The sequence below is a fragment of the Pipistrellus hanaki genome, assembly GCF_964339955.1.
Source record: "Pipistrellus hanaki genome assembly, chromosome: 3".
NCBI classification, from domain to species: domain Eukaryota; kingdom Metazoa; phylum Chordata; class Mammalia; order Chiroptera; family Vespertilionidae; genus Pipistrellus; species Pipistrellus hanaki.
The window spans coordinates 104931807-104957432 of NC_140505.1; the positions used below are offsets into that span (position 1 = coordinate 104931807).

Consider the following 25626-nt stretch of genomic DNA (forward strand, 5'->3'; position numbering starts at 1 on the left):
TTGGTGGTAAAATGTATTCATGTTTGTACTGAGAGAAACCACACACCCAGCCCTAAAAGCCAGTATCAACAACCAAAAAGCGAACGGAAAACAGCCCAGCATTACAAAGCAAGATACTGTGACCTGGTTTGGTCTGGTAGGGAGCAGCATGGAATGGTGTGCGGCAAATGATAACATGATTGCCCTTCTGCTTAGGAAAACACTCTCAGAGACTGAGGCAAACACGGCAATGCCTGTCCCAGCTCCCGCCCAGTCCCAGGCCGCTCCCAGGACAGGCTCGCTGACCTTAGATGGTCTTCAAAAAACTCCCGTTTCCCTTTCTCTCCCACTCTACTCCCCACACCCAACGCATATGAACCAAAGAAACATGATCAGAATGAAAGCGCAGACGTACTGAGTGCTGACTGCATAAACTGTACGAAAGGATGGGGGAGAGCGGAGGCCTGCCAGTGCAGACAAAGGCTAAGTCCCCCCCTCGAGCAGCAGTGAGAGCTGCCAGGCCAGGAAGGTCCGGGGGGGGGGGGGGGGGGGGGGGTGCCGTCACAGGCCAGAGAGGGTGGCAGGGCTGAAGGGTGGGGCCCAGTTCCCATCCTTGTTATATTCCGGGCAGCAGCTCTGACAGACTCTCTACCTGTTTGCTCAGCCTGTTGAATAAACAGAACTGTGATCATCTATATGCACAGAGGTGAACTTTCCTTGACCCATCAAAACCCTTCTGACTTAAAACAAACAAACAACCTTTTTATTGAAAAAACACACCAAGACATACACAGGGTAAAATGCACAAATGTCAAACCCACGGAACCACCACCCAGATCAAGTGCCATCTAACTACGAAACAAACCAAACTGATAAACTGCAGGGAAAGGCAGGACCAGAACTTCTAATTGCCTTGGATCTCTAATATGCCTTTCAGAGTGTTCTATTTGTGATGTGGGTTTTATTTTGATGGGCTCCACTCAAGCAGGATCTCAGAAGCATTCTCCAGAAGGCACACTCATTCAGGACAGATGTTTCTACCTGTTCAGGGATCTTTCAGGGTCCCTGACATTAAGAAATGCCAGAACTGGTTTGGCTCAGTGGATAGAGCGTCGGCCTGCGGACTGAAAGGTCCCGAGTTCGATTCCGGTCAAGGGCATGTACCTTGGTTGTGGGCACATCCCCAGTAAGGGGTGTGCAAGAGGCAGCTGATCAATGATTCTCTCTCATCGATATTTCTAACTCTCTATCCCTCTCTCTTCCTCTCTGTGAAAAATCAATTAAAAAAATTAAAAAAAAAAAAGAAAGAAATGTTGAAGGAAGCATCCTTATGTTGAGGAACAGGGGATGAAGCAGTTTCACTTTTATATGTAATCTGGACACTTTGTCTTGTGTAACATACCACAAGCTTAACTCCCTCCAACTTGTTACTCTTTGTGCGCCATTTCTTTTCCATGGTAGAACAGTGGTAACTGTTAATTTTAGGCCTTCAAGTTTTCCTTTTCCAACTTTGTCTTAGAATTTAAATGGACAGGATAAAAAGATAAAACTTGGTTTTCATTTACAGCAGTGATTTTCAACTGGTGTGCCACGGTACACTGGTGTGCCACAAGGATTTTTAAAATATGTAATACCTGACTAGTCAGAGGCACTGGTTTCTCTTCCCTTAGATTGCCATTTAAAAATGACAACAGTAGCCAATATAACAGTAGTTATCTGGTGTGAATGAATCAAAGTTATACTTTTTTTTTTTTTTTTTTTGGCAGATCAGCAAAAAATACAATTTTTGGTGTGCTACAGAATTTTAGTAATTAGTTTATGTGTGCCAAACAATTAAAAAGGTTGAAAAACAGATTGAGGGGGGAAAAAGGGGACATGTGTAATACTTTCAACAAAAAAGATTAAAAAAAGAAAAGACAAACAGTTGGTTGAGCATCCTTTCATGCACCAAAGATCACTGGTTGGATTCCTGGTCAGGGCACATGCCTGGGTTGTGGGCTCCATCCCCGGTAGGGGACATGCAGGACAGCCAATTGATGTTTCTCACATTGATGTTCCTCTCTCTCTCTTCCTCTCCATTCTCCTCTCTCTAAAATAAAAAAATTAAAAAAAAAAAACAAACACTGAAAAAAAAAAAAAAAGAAAAGAAAAACAAACAAAACCCCCGTTTGGAACATGATCCATGCCATGGAACTAAACAAATAGCTCTCTCCCAAAGCCACAGATACTTTAAGATGCCAATGTTAACCATATAATTATTTTCATTGGTCAAGGATTAAGAAATGCTCAATTTTAAGCACTTCCTATCTCCTGCTGCACAACACAGAGAAATATTATTAGTTAGCATATTGATTCATGTAATAGCCACAACTTTCTATCAGTTTCTGACACCTTACAGGGTGTTTTAATAAATAACCTCGTTTACACTGCACAGTATGATGGTCAGGACATTAAGTGTAGCATCAGGAAGTGAATGCGCCCTTTCTATAGCGAAATGCTACCGACCCAGGCAGGCTGCCAATAAAATCACAATGCAGCTTCTACCAGCTATGATAATTTCTTAGCTCGTATTTTATTTTTCAAAGTCTGCGCCCTTTTTAAATTTAGAGGTATAAAATCAGGAAAATAAAGAACTAAGATCCCATTTTGCAATGGATCCCAAAGATGGTGTTTTCCATTTTCCCATAGCATGTTCACAGTCACTAACATGCCTGGGTGACACATAATCACGCTATTTAAAATGCCCACTTCTCCTCTTTTAAGGCAATTATATTAATCACTAATCACGCAGTAGCATAAATGATGAAACTTCTGCCACTATCCAATTACTTTTCCAATTGCACCTGAGTTTTTTTTTGAGCATCAAGTTCAATGGCGATCCTGAACCAGCGCATTCAGAGATGCTCTGCAGGTCACAGGAAAGATGCACTCCATCTCCATGGCTGCCATGACCCTGAGAAAGTCACTTCTTTATTCTGTGCCTTTTATTTGCAAAAAACACAAACAAACAAACAAAACACAGCGCTATCACTAAATGTCTACACCAAGCTCTCAAAGCACTGAAGACAAGGTGTCACCTAATTAATACGTTATACCAAAATGTTGAAAACTCCAGTTTAGGTTTTGTAACCAGCAAAACCAAGGATTCTTGATGGCTATAACTCCAGGCATTGATTACTTAAGTTATTTAAACTTTTTGGCCTTAAACAGTAACTGAAGCTTTAACATAAAAAGTAAACAGCAATCACAAAATGCTACATCTCCAGATTGAGACAAGTTGTTCCAACGTTAGAAAGAAACGTGCACAGGGTTTCCGTGCTGTTTTCAGGTCCCTCCCGCCAGGGAGAGAAGCCGGGCTGGGTAGGTGCCATGCCGTCTTTGTGATAACGGGTATTTAGGGAAGTAGTAGCATCACAACCTGTAGAAATGGATTTTATTCATAACCATCGTTTCTGGGCTGTGAAGAGTTAACACTACCCAGGATGGGGCTTTGCTTTTCTACCCCCTTGAGATTCTGGCTGGATTTTTTAAAACCATTAACCCTGTCCTCTTGGCAGAAAAGGGAGCTGGCTGTGAACTCTGCCAACACAGCCGGTCCCTGACCCTCCCCTGGGCCTGCCATTATGTAAGAAATGTAAATGCTCCTTTCATCCAGGGGGGGCTTGCCAGCAGAGCCTGGTTCGGCGCCAGCACCCTCTCACAAAGGGAATGACCCAGCGCGGCTTGTTAGGCAGCAGAGTCCCGGGCCTGACGTGGAGTTACAAGCCAGGCCTCAGAAAGCTTGCTCTCGATCCCCTCCTTGCCTTTTGAATGTTTATCAGGATATGGCAAACCTCTGAGGATTCCCCTAAAAATGCCCTTTCCTGGCAGAGAGAACAGCACCTCCGGCCTGGGAGAAGCCGTCACGTTAGCTGTCCACTCGGGTCCTGAAAGTTGGGAATTTAGTCAGCCTTTGTCAGTCACAGTCTGTGCCCGCTGCCTTTGGAAAAGAGGACTAAACCGGCTGTAAGTTCCTTCTCCACGCCCACTTCAGCTTTCAGCACTAAACTCCGGAAAGAGCTCCCCGGTGCTCACTGTCCTGTCCCACAGCCTAGGGTGGCCCTCGGTAAAGACCGACACTGAGGAGCCTCACTTGAAACATCTTCCTTCCTCCCCTCTTTCCAAACGTTCTGCCTTTTCTGCTTCCTCTTCTCTGGCCAGGAGCAGACCAGCCATTGTTTGTGGTAGCCCTTTCCCCTCTCCAGAACCTGCCACTCCCCCCTGCCTTTGGCCGGACTCTTCCCAGCCCTGCCCCTTCAGGCCGACATCTCCCTGAGCTTCTGCTGCCCAATCTCCTTTGAAGGGAGGCACAGACACCAACAGGAATGAAGGGCTCACAGGGAAGTAACCACTAGAGGGTGACATAATTACACACAAGCACGTTCCTTTGGGACCAGGCAAGGCCAGAGTGGCCAGGCATCCAGCTGTGGGCCTGGAGGCATAAAATGACTTGGCAGCACAGGTGCCCGCAGTCTGTACACTCACAGACACTCTCCTACTTTCTCTTTCTCTGCACGCACGCATGCTCACAAATACTGACCTACTTTGGCCAGCAAAGCAACCAAGGCCTTCAAGTGTTTCAAATGAAAGCCACATCTCACCACAACCCCAATACTGCTTCTGATACAGTGAATCTCCTTCACTGCTATTTGGGGGGAAAGGTTTTTGTTTGTTTTTGCACTTTTTGAAGGGAATTTATCTTACTCTTTTTTACATTTATTTTTCAATTACAACTGACATTCAATGTTATATCAATCTCAGCATAATGGTTAGACATTTATATAACTTAGAAAGTGATCCCCTGGTAAGTCTAGTACCACTGACGACATACATAGTTATTACAACAGCACTGACCATATTCCCTATGTACTTTATATGCCTGTGACTGTTTGTAACTGCCAATTTGTATTTCTTAATCCTTTCACCATTTTCATGTAGGCCCCCCCCCCCAAACCCCTCTCATCTGGCAACCATCTGTTTGTTCTCTGTATCTATGATGAGAGAGAAACATCCACCAGCTGCCTCTTGCACACCCCCTACCGGGGTTGTGCCCGCAATTAATGTACATGCCCTTGACCGGAATCGAACCTGGGACCTTTCAGTCCGCAGACCAACGCTCTACCACTGAGCCAAACCGGTTTCGGCTGTTTTTCAGTTTCTTCCTTGTGATTGATTTCAAGTTTCATAGCATTATGTCAGAGAAGATGCTTGATATGGTTTCAGTCTTTTTTAATATATAGAGACTTGCTTTATGTCCTAACATGGGTCTATCCTTAAAAATGTTCCATTTGGCCCTAGCTGGTGTGGCTCAGTGGATAGAGCATTTGCCTTCGGACTGGAGGTTCCCGGATTTGATTCTGGTCAAAGGCACATGCCCGGGTTGCCAACTCAGTCTCTCGTGGGGGCTGTGCAAGAGGCAGCTGATCAATGTTTCTCTCTCTCTCTCCTTTTCCCTCTCTGAAATCAATAAAATATATATATTTTTTAACATTATATTATTTTCAACATTTGGTATAACGTATTATTTAACATTCATTGATGTTTCTCTCTCTCTCTCCTTTTCCCTCTCTGAAATCAATAAAAAATATATTTTTTAAATGAAATGTTCTATTGGCACTTTTAAAGAATGTATATTCTGCTACATTGGAATGAAATGCTCTGAAGATATCAATTAAATCTATCTAATCTAGTGTGTCATTTAAAGCTGCTGTTTCCTTGTTGATTTTCTGTTTGGAAGATCTATCTATTAATGTCAATGGGGTGTTAAAATCTACTCTGACTGTATCACTGTCAATCTCTCCCTTTATGTTCAAGATTTGCTTTATACATATGTTGAGGTTCTCCTATGTTGGGTGAATCAATGTTTAACAGGATCATATTCTTTGAAGGATTGTTCCCTTTATCATTATGTAGTGTTCTTCTTTGTCTCTTAGTATATACAGCCTTTGCTTTCAAGTCTATTTGTCAGGTACAGTATTGCTACCCCAGCCTTCTTCTGCTTTCCATGTGCATAAAACATCTTTTTCATCCCTTTACCTTTAGTCTGAGGTGAGTCTCTCAGAGACAGTATATATATGTATCTTATTTTCTTATCCCGTCATCTATCCTGACTTTTGATTAAAGTAATTTAAGCCATTTTCATTTATTTTATTTTTTAAAATATATTTTTATTGTTTTCAGAGAGGAAGAGATAGCTAGAAACACTAATGATGAGAGAGAATGACTGATTGGCTGCTTCCTGCATACCCCACACTGCAGACTGAGCCTGAAACCTGGGCTTATGCCCTGACTGGGAATCGAACTGTGATGTCCTGGTTCATAGGTAGATGCTCAACCACCAAGCCATGCCTGCTGAGCTTCGTAAAGATTTTTAAAGAAATTTATACTTTTTTGTTCAAGGAGTTTTAAAACTTTGTGGAGTCTTTGATTAAAGAAGCATGTTCCCAGGTAAATCCTAGATATTCAAGAGTTGAGAATTGTTGTTTTGGTTCTTTTAAAACACACACACTTTATTGTTGAGAGTATTACAGATGTCACCTTTTTCCCCTCATTGCCCTTCTCCACCCAGTTCCCACCCTGCCCCAGGCCTTCACCACCCTATTACCTGTGTCTATAGGTAATGCAATCCTATATAATAAAAGCCTAATATGCAAATTTCTTATTTCACTTGGCATAATACTCTCCAGTCCCTCCCGGCTGTCTCAAAGGGTAAGAGATCCTTCCTTTTTACTGCTGCATAGTATTCAATGGTGTGAATATATCACAGCTTTTTTTACCTACTCATCTATTGATGTGCACTTGGGCTGTTTTCAAATCTTCGCTACTGTGCTATAATTGAATCTTGATTGCTTTGGACCCATTCATGCATGGAATCAACCCTCAGTCTGGCTGACTGTGAGGCTCAACCCCGACCACAGCGTGTGAGCTGCTGTGCAGGTGCTGACCATATGAAGCAGAATTCACCTCAGCAGGGTTTGGTGCCTCCTGAGATCTCCCTTTGGATATGCTGCTTGTGAAGTTTATTGGAACCTGCTCTGATGCTGTCTGAAGCTGGCCACTGGGTGTGTTGGTTCTGGGCCTCTTGGGAGGGACTCTGGCACAGGCCAATGTGAGACAGTGCCTACAACTGGCACTTGGCAATCTACTTGGAGCTACAAGCCATCCACCATTTGTGGCTGCTTCTATTGAGCCTGCGTGCATGTGGGAAGGACCAAGGTATGCACCAAGTCTGGACCAGGGGGCAGGTCAGCAAAGGTCCCAAAGCACTTCGACGAGATCCGCCTCCACCTGCCTCCAGCTGTCTTCACCCTCCAGCTGCCTGTTAGGCTTAGTCCTTCTTCTTTTAATATTTGGTAAAATTCGCCTGTGAAAGAGTTTTTGGTGTAGCTGTTTTTCTTTTAATTACTGCTTCAATTTCATTAGTTGTAATCTATCCAGATTTTTTTGTTTTCTCTTAATTCGGTCTTGGAAGATTGTATGTTTCTAGGAATTTATCCATTTCTTCTAGGTTGTCCAATTTGTTGGCATATAATTATTTGTAGTATTTTTTTAAAATCCTTTGCATTTCTGTGGTGTCCATTGTCACTTCTCCTCTTTCATTTCTGGTTTTATTAATTTGGATCTTCCCTTTTTTTCTTAATAAATCTGATGAAAGATTTATCAATTTTGTTTATCTTTTCAAAGAACCAGCTCTTGGTTTCATTGATCTTTTGTATTTTTTTTTTTTTTTTTACTCTGTATTGTTTATTTTCACTTTGATCTTTATTCTTTGTTTCTACTGACTTTGGGCTTTGTTTGTTATTTTTGTTTTTTGTGGGTTTTTTTTGGGGGGGGTGGGGGGGTTGGTTTTTTGTGTTTTTTTTTAATCCTCACCCAAGGATATTTTCCATTGAATTTTAGAAAGAGTGGAAGGAACAGGAAGAGACAGAGAGAGAGAGAGAGAAACATCAGTGTGCAAGAAACTCATTGATTGGTTGCCTCCCACACATGAGCCCTAACCAGGGCCAGGGATTGAGTCAGCAACTGAGGTACGTGCCCTTGACCAGAACTGAACCCAGAACCCTTCAGTCCTCCGGCTGACACGCTAGCCACTGAGAAAACCAGCTAGGGCTGTTCTTTTTCTGGTTCCTTTTGATATAGGATTAGACTGCTGATTAGATATTTTTCTTGTTTTGTGAGGTAGGCCTGTATTGCTATAAATTTCCTCTTAGAACTGCTTTGGCTATGTCCCATAGATTTTGGGTCACTTTGCTTCCATTTTAATTTGTCTCAAGGTATCTGTTTATTTCTTCCTTGATCTCATTGTTAACCTATTCATTGTTTAGTAGCATGTTTTTAGTCTCCATATTTTCTTGAAGTGATTCTATCAAACCTTGACAATAGTAGAAGATGTCTCCTTTCAATAACGTCAGCTCATAAGTTCCTTTTCTAAATTCAGATTAAATGCACATTATTGTATGAAGGAATGCAAAAACTGAAAAATGGGAAGCAGGGAGCAAGGAAGAACCAAGCTTATGATGCATGAAGGAATGCAAATACCAAAGAATGGGAGCGAGGGAGTAAGGAAGAACCACGTGGCCATCTTGGGTTTCCCACAGCCCCATCTATTCATTTAATTAACAACCACTGCTTACACAGACAATATGCCCTAGACGTTTTCCTCCCTTATTTACAATGGTTTTCATGAAATTTCAAAATTTTTGAGGTATTCCAGGGGCCTTCAGATACATTGCAAAGTTATTCCTACATCTATTGAGATTTTAACACTTAAAACCTCAATGTCTAATGAAAACATTTTTTCATAAATATCAAAGTCAATTATTAACATGGACATATTTTTGTAAAATACAGGTAAAATAAAGACATACTTGTTTCACTTAAACCCACAAACTTTTAAGCTTACTTTTATCACTGGCAGTTTATCACAGATGAACTTGAAAAGCATTTCAGTTAGTTTCTATATTTCTGAGAATTTTGAATATCTATTCCTTACAAGCACTTGCCTTTAATTTTAATAATACTAGAAAATTATCTCACATTTACAGCATACATACATAGACACACATAGACAAACAAAACAGAGAACAGTTGGATCCAAACTTTGTTTCGGAGGCAATTACAATTGATCTCTACCTTGACCAGTCTAGTTCCAAATGACCTTCCCCCCTTTAAAATAAGGACAGCCATTTCAATACCTGAAAAGTATTGGGTTAACACCTAAATGACATCATGGATTGATCTATTTATCCTCTTTTTGAAGCTTCGAGAGACCAATTAAATATGTTTTCCATTCATTCTGCCTATTGTTATAGCTGGCTTTTTGTAATTGTGCACACAAAAATTAATTTCAAAGTATCAAAGGATCCTCATCTCAGCCATCTTAGTGTTAATTGGAGGCTGACTGTTGGGCTTGTCAGCCTCAGTGGCATGATTGCCCATGTTAATTTTGAGATCTATAGTCTAAGCCACATGTGTCAAACACAAGGCCCGCGGGCCAAATCCAGCCTGCCAGGCCTTGCAATGTGGCCCGCACCGCGCTGTCATCACTGCACTCCGCTGTCAGTTTATGACATTGTCAGTTTATGACTGTTCAGTAAACCATTCCGCCCGCGATTTAGGCTGGATTTTAGATTTTGGCCCCTTCTCTGATTGAGTTCGACACCCCTAGTCTAAGCAAACTTCTAGGAAAAACCAGCCCTTCCATGCACATTTCCTTATGAGCCAAATGCAGTGACTTATCCCTTTAGGACCAGAGGAAATTCCCTCAGGCAATCCCACAATCCCTCTGTCGCCTAAATACCCCTGCACTGCGACGCTTCCCACCACCTCAAGGATTTTCTAAGGACAGCTCAAATAAAGCCACTTACAGCAAGGAGGCTGGGGATTCTGAGAGAAACTCACCCAACTTCACAGGATGCAGAGCAGGGAGCCCATGGGGCACAATGGTCCCTTGTTGGTACCTAGCATGGGCTCTGGGCCCACAGGGTGGTCCTGGGTGGGCTTCTCAGAATTCTTGTCAACTATTCCAAGTAAACATCAACGTAAAGACTGTACAAACCTATGGAGAATTTTTATGAGCGTTTAAATGAGCCAAACTGATGACATATGCTAGGGAGCAAGATCTCAAATGCTCCCTAAACTTAATTGTTAAGGCAGCAAAGCACAGTGGTTTAGTATATGGTCTCTAGATGTACACTATAGAGTTCAAATTCCTGTTCAGCCAGACGTTTGTCCTTTGAGTTCAAGTTACTTCTCTCTCTATGTTGCAATTTCCTCTTCTGTAAAATGGAGATGATAATGAAAGCATATGCTGTGGAGATTAGCTGTGGTACAGAATAGATGAATTCATTGAAAGAATGAAGACCTTGAGAGCATGTCTAATACACAATAAATGCTCAGTAAAATTAGCTATTTTCATTATGGTTGGGAACTGCACTAGGAGGTTACACACACTATCCCCTTCAATCCTATGCACTAGTTCCATTTGACAGACAAGAAAACGAAGGCTCCAACTAGCTAAATAATTTATCCAAAGTCACAGAGCTAGTAAGTGATAGAGTCAAGATTTTAACCCCAACAGAAAAAATAAAGAAAAATTTTAAAAAGGAAGAGAGAGAGAGAGAGAGAGAGAGAGAGAGAGAGAGAGAGAGAGAGAGAGAGAGAGAGGAATTTTTAACCCAGAATCTGTCTGGCAAGAAACCTGTGTTCTTTTCATTATATTACAAGGGGAAAAAATTCAGTCTTCATACCAGAGGAGATTATGTTCAAAAGTTGGGGGGGGGGGGGGGGCGCAAGGAAGAAAACTGTGTTTTCTTTCTATGCTATTTTTACCAAAAAGGAAGAGACTTGAAGTATAATTTAACAAAAGTTGTAAAGCAGGAGAAAGAAACGTGGGTAGCAGGAGGTTGCTCTAACCATGGCTCTCAGTGCTGCGGGCCCAGGTGGGCAGTCTGCTTCACTCGTTAGGAATGCAAATTCTCACACCCAGGCCCAGGGTTTCTGCCTGGGCTGCCTTCGAAGTTGTTCTGATGCATCTGTACCTGGTGACTGCGAATCCCTGCTCTGCACCGGGGAGGGTGAGAGTTGGTAGCGAAAACGCAGGTCAAAGGCCACGGGACGGATGTGTGTCTGGCAGGAGAGTTTGGGACTGTTTCTTGGTGCCTGAAGGGGACGTGCCCTCTTTCTGACGGACAGCAGGGGAAAACGGGGCACAGAGAGGCCCACCGGCTCTCCCTGAGAGATGGCTTTCTCACGCTCTTGCACTTTTGCTTCGTTTCCGCTCCTTTAACCTGCACATTTCTTAAAAACAGGAAATAATGTTTAAGCATGTCTAACTGACAGAAAATGTATATCTGTACAATTTGGGGCACTTCTGTGTGGTGTTTTTTTCACAGCGCATTTATAAAAGAGAAACACAAAATGACATTTATTCGGTCCCTACTATGTAGCAGATTCTATATTTGGACCTTCCTTTCTTGAGGATTTTTTCCTCCATGAATTCTCATGACAAGAACTACTTTGATTTTATAGATGAGGAAATGGACGTTGGAAGACTTTAAGCCGCTGTGCGGTAAGTCACGGAGCTGTGATGAGAGATCGAGGGTTCCAAGACACAACTTCAGACTCCAAGTCCGGTGTGAACTCACGCACAGAGCTGCCCTGGAGAGATAGGTGTGCCAAGGAGCCTTCATGTCACAGGCACTCGAGGGAGACAAGCACGGAAGCCACGCCTGCCACGGGCCTTCCCAGGGCCAGGCAACCTGAACGGCCCCTCTTCGCCATCCCTGCCGGGATATAGTACACCAAGCTCTATTGTCAGAGAAGGGTGAACTGAGCAAATGAGTCAATCTTTTTATTTTCGAGTTTTAAAAAATACGTTTTTATTGATTTCAGGAAGAGGGGGAGAGAGATAGAAACATCAGTGATGAGAGAGAATCGTCCATCGGTTGTCTCCTGCATGCCCCTCACTGAGAAGTGAGCCCACAAGCCCAGCATGTGCTCTGAGAGGGAATCGAACTGTGACTGCCTGGTTCATAGGTCAGTGTTCAACCACTGAGCCATGCTGGCCAGGCCAACCAACTATTTTTTTTTTTTAATCCTCACTTGAGGAAATGTTTTTATTAGAGAGAGAGAGAGAGAGAGAGAGAGAGAGAGAGAGAGAGAGAGAGAGAGAGAGAAACATTGATGTGAGAAAGAAAAAATGATCAGTTGCCTTCCCTATGTGCCCCAGCTGGGGATTGAACCTGCAACCTGGGTATGTGCCGACCAGGAATTGTATGGGGACATTTTGGTGAATGGGACAATGCTTCAACCAACTGAGCCACACTGCCCAAGGCTCAACCATTTTTAAGTGTACAATTCCATAGTGTTAAATGTATTGGCAACAGATCACCAAAACTTTTTCATCTTGCAAAACTGAGACTCTATACTGAATACACAGCAACTCCCCATTTTCCCTCCCTCGGCCCTGGAGGCCACCATTCCACTTTCTGTTTGTATGAGATTAACTACTTAGGCACCTCGTATTAGTGGAATCATAAAGTATCTATCTTTTTGTGACTGGTTTATTTAACTTAACATAATTTCCTCAAGGTCCATTCCTGCTGTAGCATGTGACAGGAGTTCCTTCCTTTTTAAGGATGAATAATACAGCACTGTCCAGGATGGGCAAAAGTAGGTTAAATTACCAGCATCAGGGATACAAAATAATAATGACAAATACAAATAATAAATAAATAATAATACAAGAATAAACTCTGTTTTGTATACTCTACAAATGTAAACCTATTTTTGCCCATCGGTTCCCGGCACACCCCAATATACACTGAGGGGCCAGATTATTATGATCTCTGAATGCATAATAATCTGGCCACTCAGTGTATATCCTGTATAATAAAAGGCTAATATGCAAATTGTCCCCTTGATCAGGAGTTCAACCAGCAGGCAGGCCAGCCAACCGCCCATGTCCTCTCCCCCTGGCCAGGCTGCTGGACCCCACCGGTGCACGAATTCATGCACTGGCTCAGTGGAAAGGTTAAATACACACACACTGAGTGGCCAGATTATGCGTTCAGAGATCATAATAATCTGGCCACTCAGAGTATATTTATAAATTAGGAGTTTAAAAAGTTACAGATCTCTTTTGACCTTTTCTGCCAGATTGTCCCTCTCTGAATTAGGAAGTATACATCCTTAAGAAATCATGATATTTGGGTTAGCCTCTCAATTTTCCCAGGCCTCTATCAGCTGAAAAACACACCCTATTTGAAAATCTAGCTTCTTCAATATTCTTGGTAAAATTTTGGATTGACTTCCTACCCAGGGCTATCCTTTCTGCTTCTAACCGAAGTCGTAGCTCATTCAGAGAAGAATTTTATTCTGGTTGGGAAATTGTTGAATCATATACAAAAATCTCAACCGGTCCTTAAAATATTCACAGCTATCCCTAGGAGTTTCTCATTGGTATATGTCTTTTCCAGACCATCAGCCGAGGGCCCGTAATACCATCTGTTTTTGTGCCTCAAATCTGAGCCTAAACCAAAATCCCCCAGAAACTACTGCCTATGAAAACGGTCCTGATTTCCAGCCAGCGTTAGGGGCAATGCATATCCCCAGGGTGGAGGCGACAGCAGGGCTAGTCAGAGGAAACTAAGACCCAGAAAGAAGAGTCATTCCCTCAATAAAGTCACCAGGTCTCCAAAAAGCAGAGGGCTCGTTTGATGCCACACTTCTTTTTCCTCACGAACGTTCATTTTCTTAGATGCTTCCTGATGTTTACTTTCCTATTTACTGAATGTGAAAATAATCACATTGCTGAAAATCCTTGTGATATATGCTTGGATGCCTTAAGTTAAAGGCTCTGTATTAATACACTTCTAGAGTTCAACTCTAGATCTAGGACCGGGTGGCCAACTTCTTCCGAAAGTGCTTTCAGGCTCCTCTAAATGACTCTTCAGACTTGAGAATAAGAGCCTTTCTAGTGGAGGAAAAACCGCTGAACTTCTCTTTAGGTCAGTGCCACTGGGCCTCCCTCAACCCCCACCCTCCCCCCCCCTCCCTCCCCCCATCCCCGAGCCCCTGGTAGACTACCACTTTGTTTTGTGTTCAGTGGGATTAAGGTGTTTTGGATTAAGACGACATAAACACAAACAGCTATAAATACACAACAAAAGTGACTTTAACATAGAGTTCAAGGTGAACGTTTTAGGCAGAAATGATAGAGACAATAAGCCTAGATACACTCTAGGAAAAGAGTCTTTGCCCAGGTATAGCCCAGAATTGTGACACTTATGACACAGCACGTCTGGAATAATCGGAATGACTAACACTACAGTCTATTATTTCAGAAAGGTTATAAAAAAAGAAAAAAGAAAAAAACACACCCACCTATGGCCTCACACCATGTGTAATGTGGGTGAGGTAGTAAACTTGTGAGAAGGTTCACTTCTGCATTTCCTGATTCAGGAAGAGAGGTGGGTGGGGGGTCTAAAATGTCCTATGCCTGTTAGTGATTCTGTAAGTGCTTGATCTAGTACTGGTTTCTTGGGCAAAAGAGAAGTGGTCAAAAGTTACTGATCTGCCAAGACCAGTTTGGCTCAATGGCTGGAGCATCAGCTTGGGGACTGAAGTGTCCTGGGTTCGATTCCCGTCAAGGGCGTGTACCTTGGTTGCGGGCATATCCCCAGTAGGGGGTGTCGATGACTCTCTCTCATCGATGTTTCTAACTATCCCTCTCCCTTCCTCTCTGTACAAAATCAATAAAATATATATATTTTTTTAAAAAGTTACCGATCTGCCCTAGCACTATCCACTGCCGGTTTGCTCAGTGGATAGTGCGTCTGCCTGCAGACTGAAGGGTCCGGGGTTTGATTCTGATCAAGGATACATGCCTGGGTTGAAGGCTTGATCCCCAGTCGGGAGTCGGGGGGGGGGGGGGGTGCAGGAGGCAGCCAATCAATGATTCTCATCATTGATGTTTCTGTCTTTCCCTCCCCCTTCCTCTCTGAAATCAATATATATATATATATATATATATATATATATATATATATATATATGTTTAAAAAATCTTATATGCTGAGTACAGAACACATTCAAAATTTTTTCAGGTCCTCAAAGAATCAATAAAACCATTTTCCTTTTTGATAACTAAATTGGGTTGTCTTGTATCTTGAATCCATAAATTCATAAAAAAAATATAGAGGGTCATTTTCTCTGATTCAAAAATTCTTAGTTTGGGGTACTTAACACGAATCTCTGAAATCCTATCCTCTGTGTGGGCATTTAAGACCCAGGAGCCACATTTTTAGAACAGAACATTGCAATCCTGGTTCCATAAAACACAGTTTATAAACTAACAGACATATGCTGCAGCACCTTCACCAATCCCAATAGTCGCTCTGGCTTATAAAGAAGTAAATCTGTGTTAGCACATACAGATATATTGACTATCAGCATAATTGGGCCATACAGTTTATATACAGTTTAAGAGGCTGATGAGAAAGAAAAGGTCATAAAACAAGGCTGCTGCCTTCTGACGACAAAGCGGGCTGAGTGTGTGCCTAGGCATGGGGAGCACCCGGCCGGCTCAGAGCTGGCAGCAAGAGCAGGGGGTAGGGAAGTTTTGTACAGCGCACTGAGGAGCCACGCACAGCGGTGCAGGAAACACGGTGCTGTGAGGAAGCCGCAGTAAATAAGCTTAGAATGGGGGCTGGAGAGGCTAAGTGTCGAGAAGGTATGAATAAGTAGAGCTGAGTTTCTCCATAATTTAGGGCAAAGACTAGAGAGAAAGGAATCGTAAACTACTCCATTGGGGAGAACTGAAGGTGTGATAACAGAGACGTGTTAAGGGGCATTAGAGACAGTAAAAAAAAAAAAAAAAAAAAAAAAAAAAAAAAAAAAAAAAAAAAAAAAAAAAAAAGGGAAGGGGAGTCCGGGCGTTGACTACTGAGCATTACTCCCGGGAGGAGGGTCTGCCGGGATAATAAGGGGAGAAGGTGTGAAGCAGGGCCAGGAATTGTCGGGCAAACTATGGGCAAGGCTGTGCAGACGTCAGCAGCCGAGGGAAGAGCAGGGGGGCCGGTGCGCGGCCCAGAGAGGGACCGGCTCCCGCGCGGCGGTGGGGCGGCGGGGAGGGCTCCGCCGACAGACAGCAGCTCCCCGGCGGGGCCTACAGGGTTAACGCTCCAGCCGCGACCAGAGGCAGGACTCGGTTTCCAGGGCAACGGCCCCGACAGTTCCGGCAGCGCAGGCCGTACCACTGCGCGGCGCGCGGGGGGAGGCGAGGAGGAGGCCCGGCGCCCGGCGGTGCCGCCGAGCTCCGTCCCGGGCGCTACCACCGCGCGGCCCGCCTGCTCGCCCGGCTCTGCGCCGAGACGCGCTCCGGCCGCCCGGCCGCCGCGTCCTCCTTGCCGGGCCTGCGGCTGCCAGCTGCCCGCGGACGGCGGGGGAAGGACCGCGCGCCCGTGGCCCGGAGCGGCCTCCTGGTCCCCCCGCCTGGGCGGCGGAGTGCGGGCGGCCCGGGCTGGGAGCTTTGAAAAGCGGACGGAGACAAAGGCAGCAGGAAGCCTCCCGGCGCCCGGAGCCCCAGCGCGCAGCCCCCGGGCCCGCACGGCGCCGGCCCGGAGCGGGGGCGGCCGTGGCCGTGGCCGTGGCCGCGGCGGGAGGCGGAGGATGCGGCAGGGGGCGTGGGAGCGGCGGCGGCGCGGGCGGAGCGGCGCGGCCCGGGCGCGGCGTGGGTAGAGCCCCGGCGGCGGCGCGGCGGCCCGGCCGGCCCGGGAGTGAGTGAGGGCGCCTTCCCCGCCCGGGATGTGAGGACCGAGCGGAGCCCGGGGCGGGGGGAGGGACGGGAAGGGAGGCGAAGCCGGCAGGAAGGAAGGCAGGCAGGAAGGAAGGACGGACCAGGAGGAGGAGCGGCGGCGGCGGCCGGAGCCGGAAGGCGGGGAGGGGCCGTCCGTTGGGCCCCAGGCGGCGGCGGCGGCGGTCGGGGCGAACCGCGCTCGTCGCCTCCTCCCCCCCGGCTCCGCGGCGGGGGGAGGAGGAAGATGGAGACCCACATCTCGTGCTTGTTCCCCGAGCTGCTGGCCATGATCTTTGGCTACCTGGACGTCCGGGACAAGGGGCGCGCGGCGCAGGTGTGTGCGGCCTGGCGGGACGCCGCCTACCACAAGTCGGTGTGGCGGGGGGTGGAGGCCAAGCTGCACCTGCGCCGGGCCAACCCGTCGCTGTTCCCCAGCCTGCAGGCCCGGGGCATCCGCCGGGTGCAGATCCTGAGCCTCCGCCGCAGCCTCAGCTACGTGATCCAGGGCATGGCCAACATCGAGAGCCTCAACCTGAGCGGCTGCTACAACCTCACAGACAACGGGCTGGGCCACGCGTTCGTGCAGGAGATCGGCTCCTTGCGCGCCCTCAACCTGAGCCTCTGCAAGCAGATCACCGACAGCAGCCTGGGCCGCATCGCCCAGTACCTCAAGGGCCTGGAGGTGCTGGAGCTGGGCGGCTGCAGCAACATCACCAACACCGGCCTGCTGCTCATCGCCTGGGGCCTGCAGCGCCTCAAGAGCCTTAACCTCCGCAGCTGCCGCCACCTCTCGGACGTGGGCATCGGGCACCTGGCCGGCATGACGCGCAGCGCGGCCGAGGGCTGCCTGGGCCTGGAGCAGCTCACGCTGCAGGACTGCCAGAAGCTCACCGATCTGTCTCTGAAGCACATCTCCCGGGGCCTGACGGGCCTGAGGCTCCTCAACCTCAGCTTCTGCGGGGGAATCTCGGACGCGGGCCTCCTGCACCTGTCGCACATGGGCAGCCTTCGCAGCCTTAACCTGCGCTCCTGCGACAACATCAGTGACACGGGCATCATGCATCTGGCCATGGGCAGCCTGCGCCTCTCGGGGCTGGACGTGTCGTTCTGCGACAAGGTGGGGGACCAGAGTCTGGCTTACATAGCGCAGGGGCTGGACGGCCTCAAGTCTCTCTCCCTCTGCTCCTGCCACATCAGTGACGACGGCATCAACCGCATGGTGCGGCAGATGCACGGGCTGCGCACGCTCAACATAGGGCAGTGTGTGCGCATCACCGACAAGGGCCTGGAGCTGATCGCCGAGCACCTGAGCCAGCTCACCGGCATAGACCTGTACGGCTGCACCCGCATCACCAAGCGCGGCCTGGAGCGCATCACACAGCTGCCCTGCCTCAAGGTACTCAACCTGGGACTCTGGCAGATGACGGACAGTGAGAAGGTCAGGTGAGGGTGGCTGCATCAACTCCCCTTGTCCCCTCTCCATCATCCTGTCACCACCACCCTCCCTGCACTCTCAACGCCACATGCGCCCTTATGCGTAGGTCATTGCAGTGGGTGAGATGGGACAGTGACACGAAGCCTCAGGCTCATTTTCTCCCCCCTCCAGCACCCCTGCCCGCTTACATGCCCATTCATTGCTTCTGGGGGTTCCTCTGCTACCCGTCCCGTACTGCCCCCTTTCCCCTGAGGATGAAGAGAGAGACTCGGCTACTTACCTGTCCACTTCTCTCTACTGTGGGGAATGGAGGGGCCGATGGAGCTACTGTATCCCCACTGCGCTGCATTTCCAAATGGGGTGGGGGTGGGGAGTAACCAGTCCTTTGGCCCTGGGGAGTTGAAGAAAATGTCTGCCTTCACTTAAGCTTTCATTTGAATACTGTGATCTGGTTTTTATTTTGAAATGGATGAAATCAAACCCGACTACAACGGCCTTTTCACCCTTCTTCCACTTTGTAGCTAATCCCAGTTCTCATCATTTCTCTTTTTACAGTACTCTGCTATTCATGCTCATTTCATTTTTTTATTGCCTTTTTTTTTTTCCTTTTTTAAGAGATTTGAAATCATGGTCCTTTTTTTCTGCTGAATATATTCTATATATTATATATATATAAATTTTATATATATATATGTCTGGCTACCTCGTTTTAGTTTACTTTTTTCTCTGAAGCCCTGGAATTCTACAAGAGAGATATTTTGAGACTAAAACATTTTTGTGCCTAGACTGGAAAGATGCCCATTGGGTTTGTGTCTTTTTTGTTTTGGCTTCTTCCCCACCCCACCCATCCAGTATGTCCCACTTCCACATTTTGGCTATAATCATTTTTCTCCTTGTCCATTGGGATTTGAGAGCCCAACAACGTTCCTAAATCTTGACTTAATTTATAGCACAAATGTGTGGGGAAAATGAGAGTTGGACTGTTTTGTTTGAGATGCAGATTGTCTTGAAAATTGTTATTATATATGCAAATTCCGCCCTACCCTCACCCTCTTCCAAGTTTCCTCACAAAAAGGGTCACACAGTGAGCTTCCTGTTGGAAGCAGAGGAGCAGAGCTGCCCACAGAGCCCTGGGCTGTAATGTGAAGGGGAGGAGACTGAAATTCATGTCTTATCTCTGTTCTGTTAATAAAATGGGAGTTTGTGGGTTTTAAAAATTGTTTCTAAATGGAGGAGTAGATGACTTTATTTTGGTGGGGGTTGGAACTTGTGGCTTTAAAAAAAATCGCTTTTCAGTAGGATGTATATTTTTGTTGGATTTTTTTGTTTGTTTGTTTGTTTTTAGAATCCTCCACAGCAACATTTGAGACCATGGAGTTAAAAGAAACCCAGAGACCTTTATCAATTAATTGTACTGTTTGTGAATTTGTATAAATAACAAAGATCCTCTTAAAACGTTTATATTCTTACAGTAAAAGGTTAAACTGATATTTATATAATAAAAGAGGAAATATGAAGTATGTTTTTGAAAAAAAAAAAAAAAACCTTGTAGCTGTGAATTATTTTGAAGGCAGTGTGTTTGGGTACATGCCAAAGTCGGAGGTGCTGTTTGTGTGCTTTCAAGTAAAAGGAAATAAGACATAGACGTCGGAGCGTCCTATGTGCTATGAGTAAGCTCATGGTTAAAATGTATTCTGTATAAGGTTTCCTACTGACATCTAAATGTTTTGTTTTTCGAAATATGGTGAGATTGGAGATTTATATAATTTGGTTTTCAACTGTCAACAAAATGGAAATTTACAGAAACTGAACAAATGAAACTTTAAAAAACCAGATTTGTAAGAGTCACAGTTTCCTCAGAGTAGCCAGTTTTTCTTTGGGTGGAAATTACATCTAGGGGTAATGTTCAAAAAACAGGTCGTAAGATATGGAAGTGGGGAAGAAAGATGGGTTTCTTTACACTCTGAGTGGGTGTGGGGAGGATGTGAAATGGTGAAGGCTGAGGGAACTGAAGCCATTGTTCAGAAAGTTAAAAGAGGGCTGTCCCTGCTCCCTCGCTGCTGGCTCAGTCATGCATACTGAATCTCAGTGTGAGTGAGGGTCCCGGGGAGAGGAGGAGGGCCGCTCAGCCCCTCTTTTTAACATGCTCCTCCGGGCCTGGCCGTATTGGCGCACTTTGCTGGGGGATGGGGAGGTCGGCCAGGAGTCCTTGCACGTTTGCATTTTAAGCACTTCCAACGCTGTGTGAGGGTTCTTAAGACTATTTAGGGGCAGATAAGTGAAAACCAACAATTTTAGCAAAGCGTTCCCTTTGATAGACAGTAACTAATCTGACATTCTGTGGCTGGGCTTTGGAGATGGAAGAATATAAATGCTGCTCAAACAGTGAAGTAATTTATATTCCTGGTTCACATAGATCTTTCATAGTTGTTTCTGAAAAATCCAGCAACAGCTGATAAGAGTGGTATAAAACTTCCCTGGATAAGCACCTCTTTCCAGGAAGAGAGCTAGAACCCGGTTTCTCTTGGATAAGGTTGCTTTGTACAATGTCCAAGCCTTCTGCTTGAGCATATCACAAAAGCTGCATTGTTCCTTTCTGAGGAGCCATCATAATTGGGTCTAATTGAGCCTGACACTGAATCCATCTTCCTTTTCTTTGGGAAGGTGTGGCTCTCCTCCATTTAACTTACTGCCTGGAGGGGGAAGCGGGGGGGGGGGGGGGGGGGGGGGGGGGGGGGACCCCAGTCCTAAGTGGGGGTTTTGAATTAGGGTCAGTTTTCTAATTTAGCATTTGACACTACTACACATGAAGGTCACATAAACTGTAGGTTCTTCAGCTGGTTTTCTTTTTCCAAGACACTGTGTGGCTGTACAGATTGTCAATAAAAACTGGGGCACCTTCTAAGTCCCAGGCTCTGTGCTCACAGTCTTCATTTTAACACCCCACATAATCCTACCAACTGTTACAGAAGGGTTTTATGTTCTCTGTTTTGTTTGGTTTTTACTTTAAAGGTTAAACACAAGCTTGACAAAAGGTTGGCAAATTAACGCTTGAAAGTTAAAGATCATGAGCCTAGTGTCCTCATCCTGAACGAGGCATACCTAATACATTTGGAGTGTCTCTGGAAAAGATGAACAAACCACTTTCATCAGTCAAGGTTAACTTATCTTTCAACCTTTTTGGATAGAAGAAAAGGAATATGTGTTAAGAAACTATAGTGTGCTTTGCATGGTACTTCTTTTAGTCCTCAAAGCAACCTGCTGAAAGATATGCTATTTTCCAGTAAAGTATACTGTTCTCCTTAAGTCACCCCACTGCTGGTTGAGGGGAGCCAGAACTCAGACCAGGCCCATTTCTGAAGTCCACCTCCCTCTGCTCACTGAGGCGGCGGGTGGTCATTACCGGACCTGGGTTCCCAGCAGGAAACCTCACAGGAGGGGAAGCTGTTTAAATGGTGTGGACATGCTTATGCCGCAGGACGGGGTTCACTCTCCACCAAACCTACAAGCAGGGAAAACGCTCCTAAAGAATAGATGCACTAAAGAAAATTAGTTGACACATATTTTGTGGGTGGTACAAAACTTAAAAGTCAAGGGTAATTTTAAGAATAACAGAAAAAACCTGGTTCAGGTATTTGCTAAAACTTCAGAACTGAAAAACCAAAATAGGAAGTCTGTAAACTTTATCATCTAGTATTAATAAACCTCCAGATAAACTCTTTGAAGTTAAGACAGGGTTCCACATACCTTTCTTTTCTCCGTCTCATCGGGCAGTAGCCCTGGAAGGCCTGTATTGAAGAGATTATTTACAAATGTAACTTGGTGGGGTTCAGACAGTTTCTCAGCCCCTGAGGACCATGGTGGGCCTCTGGCTAAGAGCTGGGTGTGTTACATAACTCTCTCAGCTCTGACTCCTTCCTGCTGAATTCCTCAGTCCTCAGGCGGGGAGGGCCCACTTGATTGATTCCACATTTGCTAACAGGGACAAGGATGCTTGCCTAACTCACAGTATATCCTCATCATCTTCTTTAATGGTTTAAATAACAACAAGAACCTGACGAAGCAAATGTTCCTTTTAATGGAGTTTCTTTATAAAGGTAAGAACTGTCTTCAGTAAGGACACAGGATACATAAATTGAAGACTGGCTTTTACCCAAATCCTGCTTCCTGCAGTGGTTACTAGGTAGATGCTGGTCTTGGGACGAAAACCTTTCACTTGGGCTTACAGAAGGCCCCTACCTCACCCCAGGTTTTCAAAGAGGTAAGGGAAGGGGCCTCCAGGGACCACTGTTTCCAAAGTATAAGAGTCTACTGAGTAAAACATCCGATTAGTGAGACAAAACCAAGACCTCAGAGAGCTTCTGACAACCCGCTTTTCCCAGCCCCTCAGCCCCTGGCTGCCCTGCTGTCTTTCTCTTCCCTCACCAAACACTGCTCCTTTTTGAAAGTTAATTACATCCCTTTACTAGAGGGCAAGACCTAAATTTTGTGCCACTGTGAACCCCTGAGGAGTCAGGGGTGAGGCTTTTTATTATTAAATAATGTGTATCATGTGTAAAGCACAAGATTCAGAATTGGGAAAAAGCTACATTCAAACTTAAGCTGATGCTTAGACCACACATCTCACTTTCATCCACATATGTGTTCAAAATTAGGTAGCAAATTAAATCTTTTGAAAAACAATGTTATGAAACATCCATACCTGGGTCAGCGCCAACTCTTAATAATTTAGACCTTATCAAAGGTAAGTGCACACTCAGACTAAGACCATATGTATACTCTCAGACTTGGGTAAAAAAAAGGGGGTATTTTTAGACAACTGGCAAATTTAAATGCCACATGGTCAGTTTCAGTCTTTTTCTCTTTTCCAAGGACTGCTCTGATTTCCCCTGGTGCTGCGGTCTGTACCTGCCCAGCACACGTGGGCTCTGGAAAGCCAAGTCTCCGAGGCTAGGTGCATGGGAAAGTGAGCCGAGATCTCAACTGCGCAGCCCTGGAGCGGGGCTCCAATCAAATCAAACCGAGTACAAGTGGAATTCCCTCAAATCAAACCGAGTACCAGTGGAATTCCTCAAATCAAACCGAGTACCAGTGGAATTCCCCCGCCTGCTGTTGGTTAACCCAAAAAAAAAAAGTGTACTTTTGTTTTTTAAAGGCAAGCTTTTATTACTGTATTACTTTTGCACTTTGTTTTGAAAGACAAATGCCACATATTCTTGTACGTTTGCTTTTATTTGTGATAGTGGAAAATAGTCTCCATTACAAAGAAGAGAAGAATGAGGTCTCCAGTAGCAGCAAAGACACCAGGTGGGACTGCTGGAATGTGAATGCGGCCTGCTGGAAGAACTTAGTCATCACACTGCGTTCTCTGTCTCACAGTCTGTTTTCCCAAATCTGGCAGGGACTGCACATTTGATTTCATAAGTGGGGAAAGAGGCTTGGCAAGGGTGGGAAAGATCCTGCCTAGGTGATATGAAGGGTCAGTGCCGGAGCCAGGGCTGCTCCAGACTTAATGACCACACCCAGGAGTGATCGGCATGCAGGTAGCTCTCTGATCTTTCCCCGAGACACTGCAAAGCACCGTCCTGATCCCTTGCTTCGGAAAAGTGGTGAACAGAGCATATTTTCTTGGGGAGTAAAAAACACACAAAACTTCCAAATGCTGAAAGTTACAACTATTTAATAAGCATTAAGTTATGCAAACACAGATACATGTTTTGCAAGCATTATATATAGGGCTATTCAAGAAGCCAAAAACTAGTGCAAGTTAGTAAATGGATTATGGGTACAAGTAGCTAGTAGTGTCAAATTTGTCACTTGCTATCCTCAGAGGTCTTAAACTAGTTTCTAAAGCACTGCTTTGTGACAAACAGCAATGTAATGAACAAACACTGGAAGTCTGGTTTGTAATAGCCTCAAAGCTAAGAACTTACACACGTTTAAGACATTTATGAGTGTTTGTCATGCAATCCTTTTATAAAGTAGAATTGAGTGTGGGAAACACTATTTTCATGCAAGGTTAAAAAGGCTTGACTTCACAGATGTTTTAGTTACAAATCCCTCTTGTCTAGTAAGACAAGGGTCTAATTTGTTAATATTAGGCAGCCTCTTATGTTTATTACTCCTCAATTTATGTAATCCACACTCCAGAAGGATCAGATCTAGCACAGCTGTCTGTCAATCATTAGACTCATCAGGGGTCCAAGTTAATGGAATTAGACTGTGGGAAAATAGATATTCGAAACCAGATTAACTTTTTTAATAAAAGTGTGGAATTACTCAATATGGCTTGGAAATCATTGTTTTTCTCATAGAAAAAGAGTATGGAAATGTTTATCACAAACATCTATACTAGTAATAGAGGAATATGCAAATTATACAGAACGTTGTCACATATGACCAATCAGGATGGGGGCGGGGCTGCGGCCGAGCGCTCTCAGCAAGTCTGCACCAGGGGTCCGAAGGGCATGGAGAGGAAGGGAGAGCAGACAGGCTGTTAGGGGGGGTCAGGCAGGCAGGCAGGTGAGCAGTTAGGAGTCAGTGGTTCCAGATTGGGAGAGGGATCCCAGATTGGAGAGGGTGCAGGCCAGGCTGAGGGAACCACCCCCAGCCCCGCACCCCCAAACGAATTTTGTGCACCGGGCCTCTAGTCCATAATATTTATCTTTAGGAAGTCTTTACCTCAGGAATAGCTGCCTCTTGCTTCCAGTTTGTTTTTTGAGAAGTGGGGGTGGGGAGGAGGGCGAGTCCTGACATTCCTAAGAATCTAGTAAAATCACCGAGGCTAAATTTAGACAGGTGGGTAAAATAAGGAAGGGATTACAATAGTTAAACCCCTCAAATTTGTAATGTTCTTAGATGCCTTCAGTGTTTTAAACCTTAACTTCATAGCTCAAAGCCCACTTTTGTGAACTCCCTCCCCAAAAGGACCAGCAAACAATATGAAAATGACAAAACTAAAGTGATAATTTCCAATTCTTCTAGTTTGTTTCAAGTGCACAAATTTAGATTATTATAGGAATCTATAGAAACAGTATAGCCAGGTTCTGCGGTCTCCTGAGTTTCAGGAAGCTTGTAGCTTCGCTGCTGAAGGCAGGAAAGGAGGGCTTCGCATTGTCTGAGTCTGGAAGAGATGACTGGCTCTCCCAACTCTAGCTGGCGTCTGCGCTTGAGCTCAGAGTCAAATGGCGACAATCAGCACAGCGTAACCCAAAGGCAGGCAGCTGGCCTGTCCTTTTCCACACATGCAGGTCTCATGCTCAGTGCAATCACAAGAGGAACTGCAGGAATTCACCGCCATAAGCATGACACGATTTCCGCACACAGCCTCATCACTGCTTACTTTAGAAATAAAAATGTGCAAGTTAGGATATAG

The 25626-nt window shown here is 45.2% G+C and overlaps 2 protein-coding genes across 3 annotated transcripts in view; one reads left to right on the plus strand and one right to left on the minus strand.

Moving 5' to 3' along the window:
- WNT5B (Wnt family member 5B) overlaps positions 1–25626 on the minus strand; it is a 126248-nt gene that overhangs the window by 44193 nt on the left and 56429 nt on the right. The gene's annotated exons all lie outside the window — the stretch shown is intronic.
- FBXL14 (F-box and leucine rich repeat protein 14) lies at positions 16924–19894 on the plus strand. The gene has a single exon (XM_084878801.1). It carries the CDS (start codon positions 17061–17063, stop codon positions 18261–18263), a length of 1203 nt encoding a protein of 400 aa, XP_084734927.1. The 5' UTR covers positions 16924–17060; the 3' UTR covers positions 18264–19894.